This window comes from Eublepharis macularius, chromosome 3, assembly GCF_028583425.1.
Source record: "Eublepharis macularius isolate TG4126 chromosome 3, MPM_Emac_v1.0, whole genome shotgun sequence".
Lineage (NCBI taxonomy): Eukaryota > Metazoa > Chordata > Lepidosauria > Squamata > Eublepharidae > Eublepharis > Eublepharis macularius.
The window spans coordinates 160523833-160541788 of record NC_072792.1 but is presented as its reverse complement, the minus strand read 5'-3'; the positions used below and the strand labels follow the sequence as shown (position 1 = coordinate 160541788).

Genomic DNA, 17956 nt, shown 5'->3' with positions numbered 1-17956 from the left:
TCTTTTCAGAGCCACGCTGCATTGATTTGAAGCTCTCTGATTACATCAGTGTTTGTGCAGAGTAAGTTAACTAAACAGGTCTATTTTTCTATTTGTTGAGTCATTCTTTTAGAATGGGAATTTACAAAAAAATACACTAAAAAAATCCCAAGATACTGTTTGCTGTGGAGGAGGAAAGAGAAACTTGAGAGTGTTATTGCAAAGATCCAGATACGATTTTCTGTTCCGATATGTATCCCAGAACAAGCCTAATACACAGTTCAAGAATTTCCAGATAGTTTCCTCACACTAATGAACATAGGCCTGTGGTGCCCCTGCTCATTATCAGAAGAATATGTATGCATATTCACTGCGTCGCATGGAGAACGGAGGGATTTTGACTTGCCTAAGGTTAAAGGGGAACCTTTGAAAATTGGCACCCTTTTTTCCTAGCGGCTTGTATCATTCTCCTCTCATCCATTTTATCATAACAGCCCTGTGAGGCAGGTTAGGTTGAGGGTGTGTGACTGGCCCAGGGTCATTCTGTGAGCTTCTATGGGAGAGTGGAGATTTGAACCTGCGTCTCCCAGATCCTAGTTGGACACGTAACCACTACACCACACTGTCTTAGGCTGAGAGAGAATACTTTTGCCCAGAATCATCCAGCAAACTTCTATGGGAGGGTGGGGACTCGGACCTAGTCTGGCACTCTGACCTCTACATTTTACCAGCTCTCACAGCGCACTGATAGTTATAAAGAATTCTCCACCCGTATGTGAGCTCAACAATATTATTTAGGTCGTAAGAACCACCATGTCGGATCAGACCAGTGGTTCATCTAATTCAGCATCCTGTCTCACACAGTGGCCAACAAGTTGCCCTGAAGGGCCAACAAACAGGGCATAGATGCCACGGTCTTCCCGTGATGTTACCTCCTAGCACGGGTATTAAGAGGTTTATCGTTTCTGGGTGTAGACGTTCTTTACTCTGCATGGCTGGTAGCCACTGATGGATCCGTCCTCCATGAATCTGTCTAATCCCCTTTTAAGCCATCTCTGCTAGTACCCATCACTACGCCCAGTCACTGCAAATTCCACGATTTAATTACTCACAGACTACAAAAGCACTTCCTGTTTTCTGTTCTAATTTCATCAGTTTCATTAGGCGCCCTTGAGTTCTGTCACTTCGGGAGAGGAAGAAAAAAATTCTGAACATATTTAGCTGCCTTAGACCGAGTTAGATGGTTGGTTCCTTAAGGTTGGTTTTGTCTACTCTGACTGGCTGCAGTTCTTCATGATTTCAGGTAGAAGTCTTTCAAATCACCTTTTATCCTTTTCTGGATCAAACCTGAGACCTTCTATCTGCAAAACAGATGCTCTACCAATGAGCCACAGTTCTTTCTATCCCTATCCCATGTATAATTTTAAACTTCTATTATGTCCCCCGTTAGTCATTTTTTTTGTAGACGTTGCCTTGTGCATATACACAGAAGTGGGTTAATAACAACAACAACACTTGATTTATATACTGCCCTGCAGGACAACTTAACGCCCACTCAGAGCAGTTTATAAACTATGTCATTATTATCCCCACAACAAAACACCCTGTGAGGTGGGTGGGGTTGAGTGAGCTCCAGAGAGCCATGACTAGCCCAAGGTCACCCAGCTGGCTTCAAGTGGAGGAGTGGGGAATCAAACCTGGTTCTCTAGATTAGAGTCCCAGGCTCGCTTCAAGCGAGGAGTCAGGAATCAAACCCAGCTCTCCATATTAGAGTCCTACACCCTTAACTACTGCACCAAACTGGCTCTGGGTTAAACACTACTTTAACTTCCCGCCCTGCCCCTTGGCTCATGCTTCAAGGAAGGTGTTCAGATCTTTTTTTTAAAAAGCACCACCTTTTTAAATGATCGTTCTTCACTTCATTAAAAATGAAAATGAACATTTTCAAGTACAGCTGGAGAATTGCTCCAGGGATCGGGTGAAATGTGTCCTAGTGATATCACCAGAGAGCTAGCCAATTAATGCTGTCTTGCTTTTCACCCTTCAAACTGAAATACTTTTAGAAAAGCTGCAGAGCATTTTTTTTTGTTCTTGAGTGCATTTTTTGTTGGAGCTGGATTTTTTTTTTAAATGTAAAGATTTTAATAAAAACTCCAACCAATTATGTTTATGCATTGTGTACTTCTCTTTTACCAAATGTGTTCCACTTGCTTTCGCAGCATCAATAACTTCTGGAGAAAGAATTTGCCTGTGACCAGTTGATGACAGTTGCTGATACTGAAGAACAAAGCTGCCAAAATGAAGCACTTCCTGAGGTAATGCCCCTTAGGCTAAAAATGTGCGCACCTGACTCATGGCAACCCCTTGAAGTTCCACCTTTGGGGGGTTTGAAGGCAAGATAAGAGAAGAGGTGGTTTGTTCCTCTGAACAGCAGCCCCGGTTGTCCTTGGTGGACCAACCTTCCTAGCTCTGTCAAGGTCAGGCTAGCAAGCTATCAGGGCTGCTTTTATATCTTGTTTATATATGCTGTTCTCCTGTCTGTGGATTGAATAGTTAAAATGGGTTACAGTTAGAGTTGAGTATATCCTCTGTGCTTATTAAATAATTTGAAGGTCTCTTCCAAGTTGCATCATTTTTCTGTATCAAGAGTAATTGGACTCTATGACAGCTGAAATGATGCATATTGAACCGGTTGGTCTGTTTGTCTGTTTCTGTGTCTCTTGCACAATTTTGTTTCTGTGCAGAGAGCTTGAAGCACTGATTTGGTGATGGTGGGAAATCCTTTTTAACACCCTCTTTCCTTGCCTTCTGAGATTTCACCTGACAAGTTGCTTTACGTTGAAGATGTTCTGTTCATTGTGATTGTTACTGTGGGTTTTTATTGTTTACTGCTGCTTTGGATCCCTTGGGGGGGGGGTGGGAACTCAGCCAATAAATATCCTTACTAACGAAGTCTGATATTGTAGCTTTCACAGCCAGAAGTTTTATTTTGTTTTTTTTTCAAATGAAGAAAAACAATCGGAATGTTTTATCCAAACAGGTGGGTGGGGTGAGTTTTGGCAACTGGTTCCGCTGCCCTGAGATGGCAGCCAAAAAGATGGCAGCCTTTGTATCTCTAGAAAGGATAAAGAAGGCCCCACACAGTAGAAGAAACAGCATTGACACGACAGCATCAGATAACAGGATACGTTGACAGCAAAAAATGTTTAAAGGCAAACATTCACACGTCGATGGTGAAATCAAGGCCAGCAAATACTCAGAGGAACACCAGCTGGATTCTGTTCCCAAGACCAAGTTTTCCAGTTATACCATGTTTGTATTCCAGGTTGACTGTATAATTAGCTGGGCCCCTGTAACTGTTTTCTCTGTGACGATATGCAAGCTCGAATTCAGTGCAGGAAAGTGAAACATTCCATTGTTTGTGGTAGTCACCAACTGGAAAATAATACCCTCCTGCACATCTTGGGTAACATGTGACCCGGCAAGCCAAATGTAGCTCACCAGCCACGTATTGTATTCTGTAGGTGTGTTGACTGGCCCCTGTTCTTACTAAGTCGGGTAAGCAACAGTGACTATTCTGCTAAACTTTAGTGAGGGCTCCATACATGATTGTGTTTGGCTTGCTGAATTTTTCAGGCCTGCTCGTGAAGTGTCGGGAGGGTTCTGAAAAATCCATTTCTGGAAATGATCCAGTTTCTTTTGAATTGTCACCTCCCTGCCCAGTGAGCCTGAAACACTCATATGAGAAGCCGTTGAGTCCAGCCTGTATATTAGTGGGGGAAAGGCAGTTGTGAGGGTTCACATAGCCTGACTGAGCTGGCAACTGTCTCCAGAGAAGAATGTGTTGAAGGGAAGGGGCACCTTAATCCCGTAGCCCATGATCCTCCCCCCCCCCCCACCAAGTGTGCCACCAAAGCCTCCAGGTGACCTCTTTATAAAGGCATTCATGGTCACCATCGCTCAGCCCCTCTGGAGACACCAGAGGACCCATCAAGAGATTGCAGAGTTGCCCAGGAGTGTAGGACTCCAAATGTAGGCCTGGGCCCTGTCCTTGCCTTAACAGTCTTCTCCAGTACGGTTTGTGAGAGCTGCGTCCGGATCAAATAGCCTTGGAGCTATCCAAGGTCCTGTAGCTTGGCTCACATGAACACGCTTGAAGCTGCTTTATACTGAATCAGACCGTTGGTCCGTCAAGATCAGTATTGTCTACTCAAACTGGAAGCTGCTCTCTCGCCAGCAGGGGTTTCATGTCATCCTCCACCTAATTCTTAACTGGATATGCTGAGGATAGAACCTGTGACCTGCATGCAAAGTAGAGACTCTTCTACTGAGCCACAACTCCTCTCCCCTTTGCCTTACAGGTGGGGCCATCTTTGCTGGTGGGCTGGTTTGTGCTTGACATTGACTTTGCCCTGCAGGTTCCCAGCCCCAACTGGACAAAAAGTACTCAGACCTTGGAAAGTAAAGTACTAGTCATTCTTTGAAAGAAAATGCAAGGAGGTAGCAAAAAGTCTTAAGAAAATATCCTTGGGAAGAAAAAAAAAAGTCCAGAATATTGCATCTGTTGAAATTTTTAGTTGAAACATTGCTCTGCCTGAGTAAAATTTCTATTCAGTAGCAGGTTGGAGCCTCTTTTTTTTCTTAGTCATCTTTCACAAGGAATTGAGAAGCAGGTCAAAACTTACTCAAGAGAAACCTATTAAAGAACTGAAAATGTCTTTGAACTCTTAAGTCCTTTTTTAAAAAAAAATTAAACAAAGAATATTCCAGATGAAAACTGAAGGGTGTAATAGTTTGCACCTTGGCCCGGGAGTATTCCCTTTGAACTCAGTGGGATGTCTTTCATAGTAACCATGCATAGGATTGTGATGCGCAAATCTTGTTATGTTATTTTTGTATTTGATACGGTGCAAGCTGCTTTGGGAATGTGTTGTACCAAAAGACAGGATATAATTGTTTAAAATAAATATCACTGCATATGCATGTGTTTGATAGTACCCCGTACACAAGTTTGGACTTTAGCTAGGCTGGAAATCAAAAATGCACTCAAACACATTTAGTATTTCATTTTATTTTTTTACTACTCGCTCGAAACAGTAACCTGATAGGTAAGCAGTTATCCTGAATTGTTGACGTGTGCTTGTGGAGTTCCTAGGCTGAAACACAAGGCATGCAGAAACTCGTATATCTTGATAAAGGGTATCAGTAACTAGGATCTCTTTCTTCATTGTTCCTGGTGTGCACTTGAAGCTGCGTTCTACGAAGTCAGAGCACTGGTCTCTTGAGGTCTGTATTTTCTATTCTGAGCATCAGGAGCTCACCAAGGTCTCAGGCAAAGGGCTTTCTCATTGCCTACTACCTGATCCCCTTTTACTTGGAGGTTAAATTTAGTCCTGGGTCAGTAATGACTCGGTGCTTGCACGAGGGACTACCTTTACCTTTATGTAGAGCAGATGCTCTTCCTATGAGCAACTGTGCCATTGCCCCCCACAGACTTTTTCAAAATTGTTTCTGTGTTGGCTGTCTGCAGAATTGGTTCCTGAAACTTTTGCCTATCCTGCAGTTTTTGCAGGTGCTCCGGACTAACCGGTTAAACCATTTTGTTCTTTACTGTTCAGAATGGTGTGATCACACTTGTGTACCCTTTTCTGTGGTGTTGAAGCATGTAGTTCTTCATGTGTAGAACTTTTATGCAACGATCATGTGACTACATTAACCAGACTCGATTAACGAAGTTCTGTCTTTTTTTACCAGATTGTTTCATAACTGAAAGAAAGGGGTGAAATCTTCTAGAGTTGCGAATAATGAAATGGATAGATTGTTGGGTCAGAAGTTAATTTTTAGTGTTCTGCATATTTGAGCGATGCCCAGCTTCCCTTCTAAGGACATCTGTTTGCTGACTTGGCTGATTCACACTGCTGTACCTCCCGAAGCAAATTCTTCCCTCCTTTCGCATTAGTAGATACTGGCTCTTCTCTCCTCATTGCTGAATCGCTGCAGCTCAGATTTCTGGGTGCTCTCCATGGTCCTGATGAGTGCTAAGTTGCTGCAGTCCTAACGCCGAGCTGTTCTACCCACTTCTGATTCATTAGAGAAGCTCTCTGGACTGATAAAATGCTTAGACTGGGGGAAGGGGCCTGTAAAAAAGCATTTTGCAATGTGATCAGATATTAAATGAAGTATAGACAACAGGGTGCAATTCAACACACGGTTATGGATAAGTAAGAGCTTTGCTACAAGTTATGGCTGCTTTCATCCAGGTTAGAATAGTTAGAAATCTAATAGTCTCCCTTTCCTAGCAGTCTGAGCAAGAGAAGAAGGCAGGAGTTTGCTGATTCAACCCTTATCTTTTTGTGCGATCCTAGGAATTCAGGACAGAGCCTCACTGAGTCAAAGGGAAAGGAATAGCCTGTGGAAAGTTCATGTCATTTTTGCTATTAACTACGCTGTGGCCATCACCATTTACCATCTGGTGTTTACCAAGGAGCATCTAACTCTCAAACTAAAAAGTATCTCCTCTTTCTTGTAACTGGGTGTAGGATTGTGGCCTCTTGTTTCTGTTAAGGAGACAGTATTTGGGAACTCTGTGTACCATTTCCAGTCTTTCAAGTAAGGAGTAGTGCAGTTCTGATCTGGGAGTTCAACCGAGGAGAGCCCAGAGCATACACTCTCTTCATCCCTCCTGACAGCGCCCCTCTGCTGGTGAGGGTGTTGCCAAGTGACCAGTTGAGCTTGAAAGTAAAAGAAACTGCTTTATTAAACAGGAGCAACCTATCCTCCATGGGCGAGGGATCCTCTCCTTCTAGCAGCTACTTCTCTGCCACACAGCTTCTGAGAGGAGAACACATTTCCCCTTCAGGGGGGTGTTAAATTTCTCATGGTCCAGTCTCCTCTGTGATGATTGGCCTTCCTTTTCCCTCCATTTTTCCTTATTCCAATCCTAAAGCTGGGGAGGATCTTGAGAAATGTAGGCCTTCAGGGGAATTGGCTCCCAGGCTTATTGGAAATTTATTGGAAAACCTCCGGCTTCCTTGAGGCCTACAGGCCCAGGGCCGAGACAGAAGCTAAGGCCCTCCTTTGATGTTGCTTCCTAGCACTGCGTTTCAGAGGTTGACTGCCTCTGAATGTGAAGGTAGTATAGCTGGTAGCTATTGGCGGTATTGTCCTCCATGAATGTGGAATCTGCTTGTGGCCATCACTGTCTCTGCTGGTAGTGAATTCTGTAATGTAATTATCTACTGAATAAAGAAGTATTTGTCTGTCCTGTTACCTATCACCCATCAGCTTTATTGGGTGCCCTGAAGTTATAGTATTATGGGAGTGGTAGAACAAGCTCCCTCTGCCTACTTTCTCAGCCCCATGCATAATATTAAAAAACTCTTATCATGTCCCCCCTTAGCTTTCTTTTTTTCTGAACTAAAAAGTACCAGACTCCTCATCCTTTCCTCATAGGAAAGATTCTGCAACCCCGTGATCCTCTTTGTTGCCCTCTTCTGTACTTTTTCGAGCTCTGTAGTATCCTTGTTGAAATACGACAACCAGAACTGTACATAATATTCCAAATGCAGAAACAACATGGAGGAAAGTGTGTGGGCCTTTTCCTCCTTGAGTTTCACGGTAGGTGACGGGTAGACCAGAATCCACCTGTGCTCTCCTTTACGGAGAGCTTGGTTTCCCTCCTTTCCCAGCAGGCTTTTTCAGAATGCCGCAGCCATGACGCCCTGCGTGTATCTTCCAGAAGAGCCCAGTGGAAGGCAAGCACCCTTCCCTTTCCCAGAATCTCTGCACATGCTGGAAACATTGGAAAGGATCAGTGACAACCATAAATAATGGTTTAGCTGTTAAGTTGTGGCTTTCCTGATTATGATAATGCAGGGAGATGATATATAATACTGACTTTCAGCTACCACCTCTCTACAAACTATAAATCAGTTTCTCAGTCTCATAGAGAGAGAAGCAGTGTAGATACGACTGGCTTCACCAGTATATCAGCTAGAGCAGCCAGTCTGTCTTTCAATTATCCTCAGATATCTGATAAACCATCTGCTCCCAAATATTTTTTTTGCCAAGTGTCCCAAAGGCTAAGCTGAGATGTACATCCTAGCTTTCCAAGGGATTCTGGAACATCTGTGTTTTTGGGTCCCTCCCCCCTCTTCTTATCTCCTTGTAGTTCATACAAACTGTCACAGCGGAGGTATCTGTGTTGCTATCAAATGCCAGCCCTGCTAGCTTTGTGGGACTTTCTACCTCTCCCCGACCAGATGTGAGAAGGGGCTACAGCTCTGTGATGGAGTACACCCTTTGAACATAAGTCCTTACAGGAAGTAGCAGCTATTGAGAGAGAATTTTCTCTGTGTGGGAACTGACGCATTCTCCTGCTAGAAGAACTGGGCTGCATTAAGCTGCTGGATAGAACTGTTGTCTGTCTTTGTATAAGGCAGCTTTGTGTATTTGCCAAGGATGACCTTTCTCCTCTGGTTGCAGCAGTAGCTGTGAATCACAAAATCTTGGAGGCCACAGATCATCCACCTCTAGACTTTATACTTCGGCGTCCTTGAGTTTGACACACATGTTGTCCAAAGGCAAGCCTTTGTCTTGTGAAGCATCCTGGAGGCTAAATTTTGCTTTGCTTATCAGCCACATTTTCATCCTGTTCCCCCCCCCCCAGGCATTTAGAGTTGTTTAGAGGAAACTACCCCCCCTTTTTTTATTGGGCAGCCACATAGATTAGACGTCAACTTCTTGTCCCTCCCGTTGAGCTTGTTCCCGTTAGAGAGCTGTCAATTACATCTGATTTCCTATCATAGTTACCTCAGCAAATAAAGTATCCAAGCTGAGCATACTCTATGCAATTCTGTGCTTTTCACAAAGATCAGTTTGTATGTTTGCAAAATATTTTATTTGTTTTATTCTAATTTAGTTTACGATATTTATAACCTGCCTTTCTGACCTCACCAGTGCCACCAGGGCAGCTAACAAATTAATATCTATATTCTGTATGCACAGGTATGTGACAGTTTTTGTTTCTGCCTGCCACCACATACAAATCTAATGCCTATGAACATCCATATATTAACATGCAACATGGCTAATTCTTTCAGTCCTCCATTTTTTAAGCAAAATGATTGTGGGGATGAGGCCATGTTGGATATTATTGCCCTTGCAGTCAGCCTGCAGGCATTGTTTATTTTCTCATATTTTGGCACTCTGAAATAATGTACCTTCTCAGCTTAGGATCTGCTGCAAGCATTAGACTGTTTTTTGTTGTCTGTTGCTCTTCTGACAACTCAGGTTGTTATGTGTTGCTAACCAGCCTTTCAGTGCCAGCAAATCTCATGTCATGTGTAGAAGGTCCCTTATGCATTCCGGTCACGTCAAAAGAAATAAATCATTGAGGCAGCTAAATCATGAGGACGAGCTGCAGAATATATAATGTTTTTTGAACGTCTTCCCTGTGGTACATACTCTGGTTGCTATGGTGCTTTTTCTCTATATCTAAGAAGACGGATAAGCAAGAAAATCAACCTTTACTGTACTTGGCAAAATAGTTACTGGTGGGAAACAAGAAAGATCCTCCAAGAAAAGGCTTGTGAACAGCAAATTGCTTTCCCCCCCATTTGTGATGATGCCCTACACATATTTTGTCTGACCTCCTTTATTCACAGGTTTATGCAACGCCTAAATCCAAAGGTCAAATTTGCGTTATTCATTACCTCTGGTTTACTGTGAATTTGTAAGAGGTGTTTTGTATACCCAGGGCTCTGCTTCCTATCCAAAGCGTAAATGAAGCTAATCGGAGTGTCGTAATGAATGCATGTGGTTCAGCAAACGATATTGTACCAGTCTCAAGCAGACAAAATGATTACCTAACCTGTCACTTGTTTCTCATGCCTAAAGCTTAGTTTTCATAGAGCTGAGTTATGTTTGAGAGTGGAGGAAAGAGCTGTGGAAGCATTTTGCGTGTCCCAAAGGAAAAAAAAATTGCTTTATTCCCCCCCCCCCCCGTTCCATTTTAGGTGGCAGGAAGAAGAGAGTCCCTGGCTGGTAAGCAGTTGTTAGACATTGCCCTTAACATTTTACTAGAAGAGAATTTCACACATAGATTCTGGTAGGTGAACCTGTATCTTTGCTGCTAAGGTTAAAACATTGCTGCATTTCCCGCTAGAGATGTTCAGGGCATTGTTCAAAAATAGAGAACTGGAACAGTAATAAAAACACTTTTAAAAATCACAACAAACAGTCCCTTTAAGCAAGAAAATGCTAAAACCAGCAGCCAGTTAATGTCCACCTTACCTCAGCAAATGTTTGAGAAAATCGTCTTCCCCTGGCCAGTGGAAAAGAGTTTAGGGACAAGCCATCATACGCTTTCTGAGATTCCAAAGAGTGGGCGTGATATAAGTGGCAGTGGAAGGTTTTGACATGTGGGGAAAACTTTCTAAATTTATCCTTGTGCAGAAGTCAGTCAGTCCTGCTTTATTCAACAAAGCTTACTCTGCATGCAATCGCAGCCTACATGTTTTAAATACAGTGGTTGATATCCAAAGACCAGCTGGCATATGAGCACTCACTTCAATGATAACAAAACAGTTGATGTGTCACGTTGATACCCCCCTGCGTTCCTTTTACAGCACACCCTCTGCAAACACCCACAGTTTCGGGAAGGTGCTTGAAGATTAATGCATACCGAATTCCCCCGGCATCTCAAAGAGGCGGTCATCCATCCGCTACTTTAAAAACCCATCCTTAGACAAAAATGATGTTGCCAATGATCGCCCAGTCTTTAATCCACCCTTTCTGGGCAAAGTGGTTATGAGAGCAATAGCTCACCACCTCCAGACCTTCATGGACAGCTCTGGTTCTTTAGACCCGTTCCAGTCTGGTTTTAAGCCAGGCTATGGGATGGAAACTGTTCTGGTGGCTCTAATTGATGACCTCCACCTGAATGTAGACAAAAGCCATGCTTCCTTGTTGCTCTTCCTGGATCTGTCTTCAGCCTTTCACAGAATCACAGAGTCGGAAGGGGCCATACAGACCTTCTAGTCCAACCCCCTGCCCAATGCAGGATGAGCCTAAAGCATCCCTGTTAAATATTCATCCAGCCTTTTCTTGAAAACTGCCAGTGAAGGGGAGCTCACCACCTCCCTAGGCAGCTGATTCCACCTTTGAACTACTCTGACCGTGAAAAAGTTCTTCCTAATATCCAGCCGGTACCTTTCTGCATGTAATTTAAGCCCCTTCCTTTGAGTCCTATCCTCTGCTGCCAACTGGAACAGCTCCTTGCCCTCCTCCAAATGACAGCCTTTCAAATATTTTAAGAGAGCAATCATGTCCCCCCTCAACCTCCTCTTCTCCAAACTAAACTTTCCCAAGGCTCTCAGCCTTTCCTCATAGGGCTCACTCTCCAGATACCCCTAGAGTCTTTGACACAATAGAACACGCCATTGTGCATTTGGAGGCAGAAGTAGGTATCAGAGGATGCGCCTTGGACTGGTCTAAATCATTCCTCATGGGAAGAACTCTCAAAGGATTGCTATTGGAGACCAGCTGGCCTCAATGTGGGAATTATCTTGTGGAGTTCCACCAGGCACAGTCTTATCCTGCATGTTATTCAACCTCTGTGTAAAATCTCTAGGAGAACTCATTTATAGGTTTGGAACTGGATACCAACAATATGCAGATGATGCCGCGATCTATGTCTTGTTATCCAGATCGCCTGTTTATGTAGTAGAGCTACTGAGTTGTTGCTTGACAACTGTTGTCAGTTGGATGAAAGCAAACAAATTGAAATTGAACCTAGAGAAGCTGAAAGTGATGCTGGTTGGAAAAGCAGAAATCTTGAGGGACACTGTGCTTCCAACCTTTGATGAGGTTCAGTTGACCATGACTGACTCAGCTAAGAGCCTAGGGGTTAGACTACATCCAGCGCTGCTGCTGGAGAAGCAAGTAAATGCCGCTGCAAGGAAGGCCTTCTCACAACTCTGACTAGCCTGGAAGATGTCCCCTACCTTGACATGGCTGATCTGGCCACCTGAATTGATGGCACTGCCACATTGAGACTAAACTGCTGTAAAGCTCTCTGTGTAGGTCTCCCCTCAAAGTCGACACAGAGACTCCAGCTTGTCCAGAACGCTGCAGCTTGTTTACTGTCAGGATATCACTCCAATTTTGCAGTCACTCCGTTGGCTGCCCATCGGTTACCGGGCTCAATTCAAGGTCATGACTATCACATTCAAAGCCCTGCATGGCCTTGGTCCTTCATATCTGTGCATCCGCCTCTCCCTCTATGTTCCACCATGGCAGCTTTGCTCATCTGAACAGGGCCTTCTGCAAGGACTGCCCTGCAGTTGGGCAAAATCAACATCTGTGGTAGCCCTGACCTTATGGAACGGCTTGCCTGAGGAGGTCAGGAAAGCACCCACTTGCCTGGGTTTCCTCAAACTATGCAAAACTGAATTATTCAGGAGGGCTTTCTACCCAAATTATAGGACTGTGTTGAAAGACATGCATTGAGACTGTATGCTACTCTGTTGAGTACTGTCTGCTGATGTAGACATGTGCCTACTAGGGAGTTACCATGTTGCTAAACATGCCATGTAAGTTACTTATGCTTTGTTCCTAAAGATTTCATCTCTGTGCTTGGCTTTATGCTTGTTTTTCAGATTTTCTGCTCCTATACCCTATGGTATCTCTTTCCCTGAATGTCCTAATTGTTGTTCATTATTGTACTTTGCTCAGTGAATGTCCTTGCTGTTAATTATATTGTATTTTCACTTGTACTGTGTATCATGCCTTGGATCTCAGTGAGAAAAGCGGACTATAAATAATAATAAAACAATAATTCTATATACTCTTCTGCCCCTTTTATGACCATCTTTGCTCACCTTTTGGGCAACCCGCAGCTACCACTGTACCAAGGTGCTGGGAAATGAGAGTCTTTTTGGTTTTAACTAGGAGCTCAAGACTGCTGAAAGATGAGTCTCTACAGCTGATACAAGATTCGGACACTAAATATTGGAGGCTGACAAAGGGAAGGAAAAAAGCTTCTCTAAGAAATCCTGCAAGAACAAACATACCATTATTGGAGCTTTTGCTCATTTTTTTAAAATAACATTGGTTCTCAACTGTGAACAATATCTTAAGGGGAAGTGTGATTGTGGGCTGCTTCTCCAAGAACAGTATTTCTCCAACCTTAATTGAAATATTAGGTTGCTACCGAGTATATTCATCATTGAGCAAGGTGTTAAAAAGCTTTTATCGGCAGAGTTTTAAAGTTTGATCAGTTGGCCAAGCAACATCTTAACTACAGCCCCAAACCAGACCCTTCTCTTTCCCTTGTCAGTATATGTAAGCAAGGCATGTGGTCACAAACTTAATTCCCTGTCTGTCCAGACCGTGAAATGTATATTCTAGGTCATGGCCATAAGATCAGACTGTGTTAGGTTTCAAAGCTTCAAGCACATAGCCTTAATGATTGTTTAAGCTTTTCAGTCCACTAAATCATTTCCTAGAAAAGCTTCTCTGCTTACCCCTCCTTCCATTCTTACTATTGAGATCTTGGATTCAATAAGAAGACTCAAATAAGGAGTTGGTTCTATTTATAGTTTATGGGTTTTCTTTCTGGACTTTTTGTTTAGAGAGAGCATGTGAGAGGTTCCATTTTGAGACGGCTTGATCAGGAAAAGAATTTTGCAACTAAGTTTTGAGTAAACTCTGATTCCTAGACAAGTAATGAAGACACACCCACCATTTAATCATTTTCTGCTTTTAACTTCTTAAAAATTCTGAGTTTCTTTAAAATAAAACTCTGATTTTTACATATAACTGGCTGTGATTTTTTTTATACTTTACTTAGACTACCTCATCCGGATTTGGCTCATGCTGTTAGGATAATCTCTGGTAGTACTGTGCCCATTTGATTTTTTTTTTTAAATAGAAGAATTAATCAAGTTTTGGACTGCTGGTTTGGTGAGGGAAATGAGGAGCTGGGGGTTATACAAGAAATAGTCCTGTGTACGCCCTTCCTCGTATGACTGCTTTGGCATTTCAAATCCTAGTAAAGCAGAAAACTTACATTACAATCCTTATCCTTCTAAACTCATTGATTTCCATTGATTTAGAAGGGTATAACTCTGTTTAGGATTGCATTGCTAGTTCCTACTGATGTCACTGTAAACACAACTATATTTAAGGATCTTTTGTGTTGGTGAAGGAAGATGCGATGCTCTGTTGTCCTGATCCCTGAACTACAAATAAACCCCGTTACATCTGTAACAGCTGTTTGAATCACATCCAGGTTGTACAGCATCATTCCCTAGAATGCTTCGTGTTCTGTCTTAAAAATTGTCCTCTTTTCTAAGGCATTAATTTATGGTTTTAGCAGAATTAGGAAAGGCATCTTAAAGTTAAAAATAGACTAATCCATTTTATAAATAGTGTGCTTTTGTTGCAGGGTTTCTACAAGCAAGAATTTGTTTTTATAAAATAAAAAGTCATTGAAAAGATATCAGATATAGCTGTACTCTTGTTCCTAAAGAAGATCTCCAGTGTCATAATTTTAAGATGGAGGAGTAGTATATCTTTTGAAGGTACCCACCAAAATGAATGTTCTCTTTCTTGAGCTATCTTTCTAAAACACAGCGCTTTCTTAGTACCTGCTGTAAGTTCCCTGTGACCTCTACTCTCTTTTTGGTGCTGTGGTTGTGGCAAGACTGATCTTGTTGATTCCATTTTGAGTGGTTGCAGCTGTATTTCACTAAACCAAACCACCTCCAGAGTACACCTAACTGGATCGAGTAATCCTACTCCGTGTGCTCAGGACCGCAGCCAAAATCTGTGAACTCCATTTTAATGTGGAATAACGACAGCACTGAACAAGTCCTTCCAACCTCATTCTTCCTTTCTCTCTGGTTTATATGCTGGTGTTGCTGCATTGAGACACAGGTGTGCTTACTGCTGCAAGCATATTGATTTTGGGTTAATAAATGTGGCATTTCAGTCCTAAATGCTCATGGGACATTTGGTAATCATTATGAACCTTTGCTTTCACCAAGATCAAGATGCTTTGAGCATGCAAATAGCTAAGGGGTTCTCCTTCCTTTTTAAAAAAAAACTGGTTTAGCTGTTTATTTAGTTAGGGAGTTTATGAAAAGTTGCTGTGTGGGAGCTTCACGTGTGCAGGTCTGAAGAGTGGCAGTGAAGAATTCATGATGTACATTAGAATACCCTGCCAACTTTTTCTTTTTCAGGCTTTTGAGGTAGCAGGGGTATGACTCTTGCCACTTCCTTTCACCTTCTTTCCCATCATCTTATTCTCCTGTCAAAGACTTGGTGCCTTGAAAACGGAAACTCGAACAAATTCAAAAGGTGTGGCTTTATACTACTGTTAAAGGCACAGACTTTCTGGAAGAAAGGAAAAAAGCTGATTAAAGAAACTTCCTTTTTGCATGAGTTTGAATTGGTTATTCAATTAATTTACATATGAACAAAGCCACGGTTTTGACAGAAAAGATGATGTGTGTATGTGTTTCAGCAGGCACCATCTTAAGAGGAATTCTCTCCTGTGAGAAAGAGAAGGGAGAATGCCTCTTCTGTGGTGGCAGGGGCTGTCGGTGCTTTGTGTAGCTGTATTTACAACAATTGAGTATTTTTTTTTAAGTTAGCTGGTTATTCAGGGGACACATTTTAGTTGATAAGATAGTTAAATTAATACATTAAATGTTGCAACCCTTTTTAGAAAAGGTTGCACCCCAAAGGTGTCAGCTTCATTTGAATGTGTTCTGTGAAGGTGTCCTGGTTGTTGACATTCTCTGAGGTCAGGGCATTTAAGCTGTGTTGACATTGTGGGTTATAGAGTCCGAATATCAAAAATCAAACATCCCTCACTTTCATTCTTCCATTCACTAGGTATTCCACACTTCTACATATTTTCCCTATACAAGCCTTATTGTGTCAGCATCTGAGGTGTATCTTTGTGCCCTGCACACAGGGTGGGCATATCATTGGTGCTTGGGAATAGTCGGCCAGGGGTAATTTCATAGAAAAAGAGCTGGAGGAACTTATTAGCATAACACATTAGCATATGCCACGTCCTTGACATCACCGGAAATGTGTCATTGGCATAACTGATTTGCATATGCCTCACCTCCTGACATCACCTATCCTGGCTGCTTTGGACCCCATCCTGGTCATTCAGGGCCAAAATTGGGCCCAAAATGGCAAAAAGGGGCTGAAAAGGGGGCCAAAATGGCTGAGTCAGGTGGGCGGGGCTACCTGACATGTGGCCTCTTTGGGGAACTGCCAGAGCTGCGTTTCTGCACGTTCCCCCTTGAAATGAGCCCTGGAGTTGGCACAGTTTTGTGTCTCTTTGGGTTTTTGCACTTTGTTTTTTCAGGAGAATGTCCTTTTATGTGGTGCTGTTCTTCTGCTTCAGCTAAACAAGAACACGTTAAATGTGTGATTCAGACCACCCCCAGGAGAGATTTCATTCAAGGGCACTTGCTTGACCCCAAAGACCCTGTTCTAAGTTCATTCCCAGACCTGCTGACTTAGGAATTGACTGAAGCTCTTTATGGGAAGGACTAAGGAAATGCTTCTAACCAAATTGAATAGACCTGTTGCTCACCCTTCTCTCACAAGCTTTTCCATCAAGGAAGCAACTTGGCATCTATCCGTCATCTCCTCTTTTGGCTATCTTTGCAAAAAGAGGAAGAGAGCAGTTGGTATTATCTGAGTTAGGCCCCTCAGCTGTAATGTGGGCAACAATGCTCAAAATCGAGAACCTGCTGCTTGTATTTTCCCACTAGGGTCCCTGGATAATGGAGCTGAGTGCTTGCGCTTGAAACCAGAGCTAGGATCAGAGTGGGAATATGTAGTATAGCAAAACATTTTTTCTCCTTATCAGGTAAAAGATAAAAAGCCAGGCTCCTACTATTGATATTGGGCTTGACTTATCCAGAGACTTCACCATGCCATCCAGTTCACAGAAGTTGATGTGGCATAGCCCTGTTCCCTTCTGTACCTGAAGAAAAGTCTGAAGTCTAAGTGCACACAGTCCCAGGTAGCTCCCTACACTTTGATCTGCCCTCAAGCCACAACATTTTACATTCATGAAAGGTTGGGGTCTTAAAATGATGCTGAAACTGAGGTAGTATGGTGTGAAGCTCAACCTGTGTGGTTTCCACTCCAACTCTCTACCTGACAAACTTTACCCAAGTGGCTTCTGAAGGCAATAAGTTCAGCACCCATAAGGAGGAGAGAAAAATAACACCAACTTTTATTTAGTTCCAGGGATAAGGGAATAAGATGGTTCCGAAAAGCAGATAGAAACAATTTACAGGTGTAACAAAGTTTTGCTGGGCCCTTTAATTTAAGAGGTTACAATTGATAATGTAGGAGTGTAAAGAGCAGTAAGCGGTAAAGTTTGTATTCTTGAGGTGAAGATTGGTTTTCCCTCAACCTCAAGATTCTCATACTGTAATTGTGAGCTCCTCTCAGAAAATGTAAATCTTTCTCTAGATTCCCTCAGAAATTGGGGCTTTGAGATAACTACAGTCTCTTCCTCAAGCTAGCCTGCTTTATTACAAAAGACAGGTTCTGAGACGTCCAAAGTCTCCTGAGAGACACATGCTTCCTCTCTTCCTCCACAATGTGTTCTTGTTTAGAAAAGCAACTGCAAAATCCCCTTAGCATCTGCAACCTTGTAGTGTTTAAGCCAGCCTTCATTCCCATGTTACATGGGAATCATCACTTTTTAAAATTCCCAATTGCACAAGCCTTAAGCATTTAAAAAATCACTCCTCTTTTCCAAGACAGTAGACGGCACTTTTTGTTTTGCCAAAAGAAACTTATTTTTTTACACACCCAGAATTAAAAAGTCATTCTCTTGAAAGTAAGCCCCGTAGAATGAGGCACTAAAAGTATTCTTCAAAGATACTGAAAGAAGGATTTTTCCTCCTAAAGACTCTCCTGAGTATTGGCT

General features: G+C 42.6%; 1 protein-coding gene across 1 annotated transcript in view; it reads left to right on the top strand.

The window, feature by feature from the left end:
* Positions 1–2262: 2262 nt before the first annotated feature.
* Positions 2263–17956, top strand: part of ELMOD1 (ELMO domain containing 1) — a 43417-nt gene continuing 27723 nt past the window's right edge. Inside the window, exon 1 of the mRNA XM_054974143.1 lies at positions 2263–2294. Coding sequence (XP_054830118.1) covers positions 2278–2294 — 17 coding nt within the window. The 5' untranslated portion in view covers positions 2263–2277. The remainder of the gene's footprint in view (positions 2295–17956) is intronic.